The sequence below is a fragment of the Dendropsophus ebraccatus genome, chromosome 1 (assembly GCF_027789765.1).
Source record: "Dendropsophus ebraccatus isolate aDenEbr1 chromosome 1, aDenEbr1.pat, whole genome shotgun sequence".
Classification (NCBI taxonomy): domain Eukaryota; kingdom Metazoa; phylum Chordata; class Amphibia; order Anura; family Hylidae; genus Dendropsophus; species Dendropsophus ebraccatus.
In genome coordinates, this window is record NC_091454.1 from 217,102,888 (window position 1) to 217,115,393 (window position 12,506).

Consider the following 12,506-nt stretch of genomic DNA (forward strand, 5'->3'; position numbering starts at 1 on the left):
ATGTAACAAATAATTTTATTCCTGATGATGAGTAAATGATCTTCTGCTCACAGCACGACATAACTATAAAGCTCCTCCCGCCCTCGGCCATGATAACCAGTGCCGTGCTATGTCACTCACAGACTGATGGCCTTGAGTGTAAAGTGTCAAAGATCACTGCAATATAAGGAAGAATCCTGCACAATTTCCTCATTTTTAGCTTTGTAACTATTGAATGGTAAATGCATTGGGATTTACAAGGGATATACGACCATGGCAGTGGTGGCCACCCTGCTCCTATTTCTATTACTAGTAACAGGTAAGAGATTGCTGGAAATGGATTACATCTTATAAGTAGTCAAATAAAGTGATGTAAAATATCCACAGGATATTTGATCTGTTTTAATGTATGGTGGGTAAAGGGGCTTTCAAAAATAAGGGTAATTTTTTTTTATGGATAAAGCGGAGCTTCATTTCCTGCATTCATTAGAATCCAAACTTTTTGTGATTTGTTTTGGATTTATGTTGTCCCTGCTACTGTACACTGAGTGGCCTGGAGGTAAGTGGTAATGCTGTAAGCTTCGCATCTTCCTCTGACTACTATGGCTACATTCACCACTCAGTGTACTGTACGGGAGCAGGGACACCTGCAACTGACTGGAGTCCCTGCTCCTGTACATACTTTATCGAATCAGATGTACATACTTTATACGAATCAGATTAATAAAACCGACTGAATGGATCTCAGGAGATTTGTGCATCTCTATTATATTTTTGCCAGGACATCAGAAGCCCCATATTAATGAAAAACTGAAGTAAATATATAAACATATATATATATATATATATATATATATATATATATATATAGTCTTATGGAACAACTATGCTGATGTGGTGGGGGATGAGGTAGTGTGGTAGTTAGAAGAAAATAATAGTGATAGATTGTGAATTTAAAGAGTTACAAGTCCAGGAAGAGTATATCATACAACTTCTCCATATTATGGCCAGCCTGATAGTTGTTTGTGGTTTTACCTGTTATGTAAACCTAGTTTTATGGGCTATAACTGTCAATTATGTGTTGTCTACCGATCATATATATTCTCTTGTTCCTACTTTTTCACAACCGACCTTCTCATAGGAATAATGATTGCATAGTAAGGGTATAAAACCAGGGTTTCTTCAAAATATGTGGATTAATGCCAGAGATAAGCAATAAAAGTCATCTGCAGTGTAAATGTCTCCAAAAATAGCATGCAAAATGTTTGGAAAACGTAAAATGACCCTTTAAACGCTGGTCTTGTTCAATTTAGAAACGGAATTCCTCAATGGCATTGACCTTGTGTGGAACATTGGCTCAAGTAGTTTTTTTACATAGTTTTTTTATACATTATAAATGTTGGATCAATGTCTATTGGACTTGTTCAGAAAAGGGCACCGGCAGTGAGTGGGGAATGAGGGGGGAGTGCTGACCTGACGGGTTGGCGATTGCTTCCCCCGGGTAATCGGGCTGTGTAATATGGCCTTTAGTTTTACATTGTAGTCTGGAACATTATAAAGGTTTGGTCAATGTCTATAAGAGTCAGTGTGAGCATGCTTGGGTTCATCTGGCAGTGGCTGCCATATGCTCAGGTTCGGATAAACCCAAGCATGCTCGAAGTTTGCTCTACTCTACTAAAATACCTTAGATAATCCATATGACATTTTAATACCTGAGATCACACACTGACTCTTGCCGTTCAGTATGCGCTATGACACTAAACAATTATCAGCCTGAAAAGTCGGCAATTGGCTAAGTACGGCCGATAATCGTTTAGTGTAATAGAAATAAGCCATGATAGTAATGAACACGTATCCCTCTAATAAAAAGTGTATTTGGTTTGGCGAGTATTATAGAGCTGCAGGGGAGATGTTTGGACACTTAATCATTTGATGGACAAAAATGTATAACATTTTTTAAAAGTTTTCCACCCATGGTTCTACTGACAACAACCTTTGGATGAAGGTCTACCAGATCCTATAGACATAAGCTAACTGTTGGATAACAATGGGACATGTCTTATGTCTACGAGGCTCTTTGGACGTTTGATAGATTGGTTAATATTATGGTAGAAGTTCCTTATTTAGGCTACATTCACACATAGTCAAAATGATGGCTGCTTTTATTGGATGACCGCCATTTAACATCAAATACTGCCAGATAATACCGTCATTATACAAACAATGGCCATGATTATAAAACATCAGCCCTTATTTGCCGTTAAATGACAGCCGTCCAATAAAAGCTGTTTGGTCCAATAAGACCAATAAGTACAATAAGAGCTGTTTGGTTTCAGTCTTAAAGCGAATGTACCATTAGGTACATGGCTTTAAGATTTTTACATCAATAGACGGACACCGGCGTGGAGATGCCAGTGCCGCGGTCCTTTATTTGAACTGCGGCCCGGTTCCCGCTATTGTAAGAACATAGCCTAAGCTTTGACCTACTCCAGTTCCTGAGGAAAGATGTCATCTTTCAGAGTATGGCTATGTACTGTATCCACAACATTTTTTCTTGCCCCTCTATAATTTTTTAGACGTCTGTCATTCCATTGACTTCAGTGCTTTGCGGTCAGTTAAATTGCGGTAATAACGGACGTATTTTTAAATAGAAAAATCAGATGCCTTTTCTCCTTTTTTGGCTATGTTTACACAACTTTTTTTTATCCGTTTTTAATTTTTATAATGACGTCCATTAATTCAAGTTTGGCCGCCTGTCAGTGCAATAACAGCTGTCAGTACATTATTTTGGTTTACTTGGACTGATTGGCATTTGGCTGAGATCAGCCAATCAGCGGTTGAGGAGAAACATTGCTGCAGTCGCTGATTGGCTCAACAGAGACTTATGCAGTGTCAGCTCAGCCAATCTGCTGCTGCAGCAGGGTCCCGCCTCTGCCGCTGATTGGCTGAAGCAGAGAAGACTGGTTGGTAAGTTAACCCTCATCCGGCCCCCTTGAACAGAGCGCAGTCTGGCCCACGGGGGGGGGGGGCGTTGGGGGGGTGTTAATTCAACCCCCTGGGGACCAGGGTGTCACTACTTGCCCCCCACCAATTGAGCACAGTCTGATCGGTAAGTTAACCCTCATCCAGCCCCTTGAACAGAGCGCAGTCTGGCCCCTGTGAGCCAGACTGTGCTACCCCCCCCCCCCCCCCAGTGACCCAGCACACAGGAAACTCTGTGTGCCGAGTCGGGTGACCGCTTCAGCGGTCACTTAACCCCTTCTTTTCTGGAGCAGGTGCATTCAGCGATGAAGTCCATATTAAGAGCAAAGCGATGATTTGAAAAACATCAAGTACGCAAAAGACACTATTCACACGTACAGTCAAAAATGCCCCAAAAATGCCAGAAAAAATGCAAAAAAAGGCAAATGGGCATTTTTTCAGCATTTTTTTTTTGAGGGTCAAAAAAAAAGCAGTACTATGTCGAGAAGCATCTGTGGCCACCCACTGATCGGGATGAGGATTGTGGCTTGTTTAGGACTTTGCTAACAAGTTGCAATATTGTATTAAAGTGAATGTACCATCAATTTAACCTTTTTTTTTTACATTACCAGATCGGCTTGGCGATCCTGGTGGAATGTTTTTTAAAAAAAAGAAATGCTGTCTGGTTGCAGCGCTCCACACCATTATTTTCCCATGCACCGGCAAGGCTCTATGAACTGGAGGCGAACTCGGGGCCCCCCAGTGTGACAATATCCCCTCCCCTCTGGAACACACCTCCACTTATTTTAATAGAGGTGCGTCACAAGGGGGGGGGGGATATCATTACACTGGGGATGCCAGGTCCGCCAAAAGCGCATAGAGCAAGGCTGGTGCATGGGAAAATAATGGCGCAGATTATGGGAACCAACTTTAAATTCGCATCAAGAGGAATTGGATGCCTTTAGAGGAATCTCTCAGCTTTCGAGCCCCACGCAAGGCTGACACACTGCTGACAGTGTGCTATAGTTGGCAGTCCCCTAGTGAGCATGTTACCTTTCGGTAATTTGTCAGTGGAATGGATAGTGCCGCACTCTGAAATGCCTCACTACTGCTTCCTCATCCCTCTTTATGAATAATCTCTGTTGCCCAGCCTCCTGCTCTCTTATGTTGTCATACAGTGTCTCTAAATGTTTATATTAGACATTAACTACCTACAGGGGACTGACTAGAGGACATAACCATGTAGGAGCTGTGTTCTCTGGGCAAATAACCAACAAATAGACCAACAACTTTTTTTTCTAGGCTTAGTTCCCCTGATGGAAATTAAATATAGTTATTTATTTTTTTCTTTTTGTTTACAGTGCAAATAATTCCCAAATACATCCAAATTAGTTTTCAGTTTTTATTCAATGATGAGAAAAAAAATAATTAACTTTATTAAATTTCCATCAGGAGAATTGAACCCAGATAAAACTGTTGTTAGTCTCTAAACAGGCGATTTAGCTTTAGACCATCACTCCAACAAAATTAGCCTTGGAGATTGAACTATATCTGATTACAGATCAGTCGTCTGTATGTAGTGTATGTCTGAAGCAAATACTCAGAAAAACTGACAGTGTGAGAGAGCAGGAGACCGGGCAGCAGAGATTATTTATAAAGAAGAGGGAGGAGGAAGGAGTGGTAAGACGTGCCATACTGGAGTACAGACACTGAGCCACAACTCCTCTTTGACTCTTCATTGCAGTAGAAGACCCCAGATTGTGCATAATCCACTCCACAAATAAATAAGAAAGGTTGGCTGATCCTTCAGAAATCAGTGGGTTTGAACAATTGTATTCTAATGTGTATAGCTAGCTGTGTGTGAGTGTGTGTGTGTGTGTGTGGGGGGGGGGAGCATTGGGTTCGCAATACAAAAAGGGAAATGTTGAACATTGTATATAAGATGCCATTTTACTGCATAGAAGGAAATGCAAAGCTGCTCTCTGATGTCACAATATGCAGGTGTATTTCAAGGCAGCTAATTTGCATGACAGATGCTGATAATTTAAATGGCTGCAGAGAAGATCCAATTGGTTTGCTTGTAAGTCGGATGATTTGCAGCCATTTTACGGAGGCCAATATTTGTAAAATAGCAACACGAGAGGCAACAAGTGCTATATTTGCCGATGGTCCAGCTACAGTACATAGAATCGCAAAGTGCCTATAGGTGATTGGGCGAGCAAGTCACACACCATTGTATGAGTTTAGGTAGAAGGTATGAAGTACATAACTCTGAGGAGGTTATAGAGTAGATGGGGAAGGGATAGTAGAGAGGGGGACGAGATTAGGGAAAGTTATAAGCGCACCTGAAGAGATAAGTCTTTAGGGCACACTTGAAGCTGTGAGTGTTGGAGTCAGAGGTCTTTGGGTAGAGAGTTCCAGAGAACTGGTGCAGCACAAGAGAAGTCCTGGAGGTGGGAGGTGGAGATTATGATTATGGAAGATGTTAGTCTAAGATCATTAGCAAAACGTAGAGCACATTAAGGACGGTAGGTGGAGATGGGAGGGAGGAGGTTATAGGGGCCGAGTTGTGGAGAGCTTTATGGATGAGAAATTTGAACTCCCACCCTTGTGTGTGGGAGAGTTTGTTAGTTGTGAGAAGCCAAAAGAGGAGGTTAGGGAGAGAAGCTGAGAGGCGGGAGAGGAGACTGAGAGAGAGAGATGTTGATGGGCAGAAGAGTCTGATGGCGTGAACCTCAAAGGAGGGGAAGGAGAGTGAGGGTTCAGGGGCAATAACCTGGTAAGTGGACTGCAGGGAGAGAAGAACATTAACTCCTTCACCATGTATACCCTCAGGTCTGGGGGTGTGGGAGAGAAGAACACCAACCCCTTTAACCATGGCTACCCTCAGTTCTGGGGGTGTGGGAGAGATGAAGACCACCAAAGGATAGAGCAGCAGGGGAAGAAGTGTCAGATGGTTGTAACTAGAGATGAGTGAGTATGATTCTATCGAGATGGTATTCGATCGAATATTGCGGTATTCAAAAGATTCAAATTCAATCGAGTAGTGTGACGAATACGTGGGAAACATTCGAAAGCCCTCCCATCGCAGTTGGCGCTTTTTTAAATTCAATCACCATGCAGGGAGGCCGTGAGGGACCCTGGGAGTACGCACGCAGCACGAAAACGGCATCTACCCTCATTGGACGGCTGAACCACATGACCTCGAATCTTAAATACTTGGCTCTTGACCGCAGGGAGAGATCTTGCAGCAGGGAGAGATAGGTTTTAGTAGCATTTTGGTTAGGAAGGCTTACTACAGAACCCAAAAAAGCTAAAATACAACAAAAAAGTCATCTCTGAATCCAAAGCACTTCTCAGTGCTAATAAATAGATGATAACAACATCAGCAGCATCAGCAGGTGTATTCATTCCAGTACCCTGTGTGTACAAGTTACTTATACTGTCCCTGGTTTAGCCAACTAAGGGCACGTTATACATATTGTTCCAGTAGCCCAGTAAGGGCACGTTATACATATTGTTCCAGTAGCCCAGTAAGGGCACCTGATATATACTGTTTCAGTAGCCCAGTAAAAGGGGGCGTCATACATACTGTTCCAGTAACGTTCGTACAGCATGACGCGTGATACGCGCGAATAAGATGACGCTCTACAGACGCACATTGGAATCATGTATATAATGCTGCACAAGAAATACGAAAGAAATGTGTGAACATTGCCGTAAACGTTCTTAAAGCGTTCGCAAATATTTTTCCTTTGCAGCTGCGGAGAGTGGCATTATACTGCGATTTTGGGGTGTTGGGTGCACCCAAGTATGCTCCCCCGAATGTCCCAGTGTCATTCCGGAGGTGTTTGCATCATTTAGGGAGGTTTCATGGGGGACTTGGTGACCTCCAAGTGGTCGAATTTGGATTTCCAAGTGCCGCAAATTTTTTTCCCCATAGACTATAATGGGATCGTGTACTTGTTCGAATATTCGAATCTCGGTGCCTATTCAATTCGAATTCTCAAAAGTCGAATATTTCACTACTCGCTCATCTCTAGTTGTAACCAGGTTTCAGTGAGAGCCAGAAGAGTGAAGGATATGGAAATTAAGAGGTCATGAATCTCCACAAGCTTGTTGCACATGGAGAGAGAGTTTAGGAGAGCGCAGGTGGCGGATACTGCGGAGACAGAGGGAGCAGAAGATGGCAGACAGTGGTTCTTAGCGAAGTCAAGAGAGTTCTTTGAGGGAAGTAAAGGAGGATCACTAACAATAGAGAAAGGTCGACCTGGATTAGGAAAGATGTCACCAGCAGCGAGAAGCAGAAGGATAGAGACAGCAGGAGGATAGTGGAAGAGACAGCAGGAGGATTGAGAGAGACAGCAGGTAGTTATGCAGGAGGTTAAAAGATTTGTGAGATTGTGAGAGTGACTTGTTCTGTGCTGCATGGTGGAAGCAGTGATAGGGTGGTGAGTGAGAGAGTACAGGGCATAGGAGCTATACATAGGGGAGGAGGGAAGGGCTGATGTTGGCTATGGATGGTGGGTAGGATAGAGAGAGCACACAAGACATGTAGACGAGGGCAGCTAGAAAGTTACTGTGTTAGATCCGGCCTAATAATCAATAATCAATCCTGTATATTATCACAGAGCACCACTCCTGGATATAAGATATATCATGATCTGCATATAACAACTACTGGTCGGCGTACACTGGAGTCACAGCCGGAGGAGCATTATAAAAAGGACATAATTGGCCGCAGTGCTCAATAATAAATACAGCATTTATGTGTCTTCATATATGTATACACGATTCTAACTATACTCTATTTTATTTTTTATTAAAAAATTACAACAGCTCCAGCTGCAGAAACCACAGGAGCAATTTCAACTACAGAATGTGTAACAACAAGTTCTATGACTACAACAAAAACATCACCATCTTATAACACAGGTGATACATCAACAACAACAGGCACAACAGAGACATTTATAACAGAAGAGACATCAACAACAACAGGCACAACAGAGACATTTTGGGAATCTGATATAACAGAAGAGACATCACCAACAACAGTCACAACAGAGACATCTACAGAACCTGGTACAACAACAGAAGAGACATCACCAACAACAACAGGCACAACAGAGACATTTTGGGAATCTGATATAACAGAAGAGACATCACCAACAACAGTCACAACAGAGACATCTACAGAACCTGGTACAACAACAGAAGAGACATCACCAACAACACTCACACCAGAGACATCTCCAGAACCTGATATAACAACAGAAGAGACATCACCAACAACAACACTCACAACAAAGACTTCTCCCGTATCTTCTATATCAACAACAGAAGAGACATCACTAACAACAGGAATAACAACAGATCCGTGTGCCCTAACAACACAGACATCTCCGGATTATGAAACAACAACAGAAGAGACACCAACACTAAGCCTAACAACAGAAGAGACATCACCAACAATAGTCACAACAGAGACATCTCCAGAATCTGATATAACAACAGAAGAGACATCACCAACAACACTCACAACAGAGACATCTCCGGAATTTGATATAACAACAAAAGAGACATCACCAACAACAGTCACAACAGAGACATCTCCAGAATCTGATATAACAACAGAAGAGACATCACCAACAACACCACTCACAACAGAGACATCTCCGGAATTTGATATAACAACAAAAGAGACATCACCAACAACAGTCACAACAGAGACATCTCCAGAATCTGATATAACAACAAAAGAGACATCACCAACAACAGTCACACCAGAGACCTCTCCGGAATCTGATATAACAACAGAAGAGACATCACCACCAACAGTCACTCCAGAGACATCTCCGGAATCTGATATAACAACAGAAGAGACACCGCCAACAACAGTCACAAGAGAGACATCTCCGGAAAGTGATATAACAACAGAAGAGACATCACCAACAACAGTCACACCAGAGACATCTCAGGAAAGTGATATAACAACAAAAGATACATCACCAACAACAGTCACACCAGAGACATCTCCGGAATCTGATATAACAACAGAAGAGACACCGCCAACAACAGTCACAAGAGAGACATCTCCGGAAAGTGATATAACAATAGAAGAGACATCACCAACAACAGTCACACCAGAGACATCTCCAGAACCTGATATAACAGAAGAGACATCACCAACAACAGTCACATCAGAGACATCTCCAGAACCTGATATAACAACAGAAGAGACATCACCAACAACACTCACAACAGAGACATCTCAAGAATCTGATATAACAACAGAAGAGACATCACCAACAACAGTCACACCAGAGACATCTCCAACAAAACTCACAACAGAGACATCTTCAGAATCTGATATAACAACAGAAGAGACATCACCAACAACACCACTCACAAGAGAGACATCTCCGGAATCTGAAATAACAACAGAAGAGACATCAACAGTCACAGCAGAGACATCTTCCGAATCTGATATTACAACAAAAGAGACATCACCAAAAACAGTCACATCAGAGACATCTCCGGAATCTGATATAACAACAGAAGAGACATCACCAACAGCAGCCACAAAAGAGATATCTCCCGGATCTGATATAACAACGGAAGAGACATCACCAACAATAGTCACAACAGAGACATCTCCAGAACCGGATACAACAACGGAAGAGACATCACAAACAACAGTCACACCAGAGACATCTCCTGAATCTGACATAAAAACAGGAGAGACATCACCAACAACACTTACTCCAGAGACATCTCCGGAATCTGATATAACAACAGAAGAGACATCATCAACAACACTCACATCAGAGACATCACCATCTGATATAACAACAGAAGAGACATCACCAACAACACTCACTCCAGAGACATCTCCAGAATCTGATATCACAACAAAAGAGACATCACCAACAACAGTCACACCAGAGACATCTCCAAAATCTGATATAACAACAGAAGAGACATCACCAACAACCACAATCACAACAGAGACATCTCCACCATCTTATATAACAACAGAAGAGACATCAACAGTCACAGCAGAGACATCTCCGGAATCTGATATAACAACAGAAGAGACATCACCAACAAAAGTCACAGGAGAGACATCTTCCGAATCTGATATTACAACAAAAGAGACATCACCAACAACAGTCACATCAGAGACATCTCCGGAATCTGATATAACAACAGAAGAGACATCAAGAACAGCATTCACACCAGAGACATCACCAGAACCTGATACAACAACGGAAGAGACATCACCAACAACAGTAACACCAGAGACATCTCCGGAATCTGATATAACGACAGAAGAGACATCACCAACAACAGTCACACCAGAGACATCTCCGGAATCTGATATAACAACAGAAGAGACATCACCAACAACAGTCACACCAGAGACATCTCCGAAATCTGATATAACAACAGAAGAGACATCTCCAACAACACTCACTATAGAGACATCTCCGGAATCTGATATAACAACAGAAGAGACATCACCAACAACAGTCACAACAGAGACATCTCCACCATCTGATATAACAACAGAAGAGACATCACCAACAACAGTCATAACAGAGACATCTCAAGAATCTGATATAACAACAGAAGAGACATCACCAACAACAGTCATAACAGAGACATCTCAAGAATCTGATATAACAACAGAAGAGACATCACTTACAACAGTCACAACAGAGACATCTCCACCATCTGATATAACAACAGAAGAGACATCAACAGTCACACCAGAGACATCTCCGGAATCTGATATAACAACAGAAGAGACATCACCAACAACAGTCACACCAGAGACATCTCCGAAATCTGATATTACAACAGAAGAGACATCTCCAACAACACTCACTCCAGAGACATCTCCGGAATCTGATATAACAACAGAAGAGACATCACCAACAACAGTCATAACAGAGACATCTCATAAATCTGATATAACAGAAGAGACATCACCAACAACAGTCACAACAGAGACATCTCCACCATCTGATATAACAACAGAAGAGACATCAACAGTCACAGCAGAGACATCTCCGGAATCTGATATAACAACAGAAGAGACATCATCAACAACAGTCACAGGAGAGACATCTTCCGAATCTGATATTACAATAAAAGAGACATCACCAACAACAGTCACAACAGAGACATCTCCGGAATCTGATATAACAACAGAAGAGACATCACCAACAGCATTCACACCAGAGACATCTCCAGAACCTGATACAACGGAAGAGACATCACCAACAACAGTCACACCAGAGACATCTCCGAAATCTGATATAACAACAGAAGAGACATCACCAACAACAGTCACACCAGAGACATCTCCGAAATCTGATATAACAACAGAAGAGACATCACCAACAACAGTCACACCAGAGACATCTCCGGAATCCGATATAACATCAGAAGAGACATCACCAACAACAGTCACACCAGAGACATCTCCGGAATCTGATATAACAACAGAAGAGACATCACCAACAACAGTCACACCAGAGACATCTCCACCATCTGATATAACAACAGAAGAGACATCACCAACAACAGTCACACCAGAGACATCTCCACCATCTGATATAACAACAGAAGAGACATCACCAACAACACTCACTCCAGAGACATCTCCGGAATCTGATTTAACAACAGAAGAGACATCACCAACAACAACACTCACACAAGAGACATCTCCACCATCTGATATAACAACAGAAGAGACATCACCAACAACAGTCACATTAGAGACATCTCCAGAATCTGATATAACAACAGAAGAGACATCACCAACAACAGTCACCCCAGAGACATCTCCAGAATCTGATATAACAACGGAAGAGACATCACCAACAGCATTCACACCAGAGACATCTCCAGAACCTGATACAACGGAAGAGACATCACCAACAACAGTCACACCAGAGACATCTCCGAAATCTGATATAACAACAGAAGAGACATCACCAACAACAGTCACACCAGAGACATCTCCGAAATCTGATATAACAACAGAAGAGACATCACCAACAACAGTCACACCAGAGACATCTCCGGAATCCGATATAACATCAGAAGAGACATCACCAACAACAGTCACACCAGAGACATCTCCGGAATCTGATATAACAACAGAAGAGACATCACCAACAACAGTCACACCAGAGACATCTCCACCATCTGATATAACAACAGAAGAGACATCACCAACAACAGTCACACCAGAGACATCTCCACCATCTGATATAACAACAGAAGAGACATCACCAACAACACTCACTCCAGAGACATCTCCGGAATCTGATTTAACAACAGAAGAGACATCACCAACAACAACACTCACACAAGAGACATCTCCACCATCTGATATAACAACAGAAGAGACATCACCAACAACAGTCACATTAGAGACATCTCCAGAATCTGATATAACAACAGAAGAGACATCACCAACAACAGTCACCCCAGAGACATCTCCAGAATCTGATATAACAACGGAAGAGACATCACCAACAACAGTCACA

General features: G+C 42.2%; 1 protein-coding gene across 1 annotated transcript; it reads left to right on the plus strand.

Moving 5' to 3' along the window:
* Positions 1-215: 215 nt before the first annotated feature.
* LOC138784364 (mucin-2-like) lies at positions 216-12,349 on the plus strand. Its single transcript, XM_069959896.1, has 4 exons — positions 216-298; positions 7,780-11,237; positions 11,538-12,136; positions 12,298-12,349. The coding sequence occupies exons 1-4, from the start codon at positions 253-255 to the stop codon at positions 12,347-12,349; spliced, it is 4,155 nt and encodes a 1,384-aa protein (XP_069815997.1). The 5' UTR covers positions 216-252.
* The last annotated feature ends 157 nt before the right edge of the window (positions 12,350-12,506 follow it).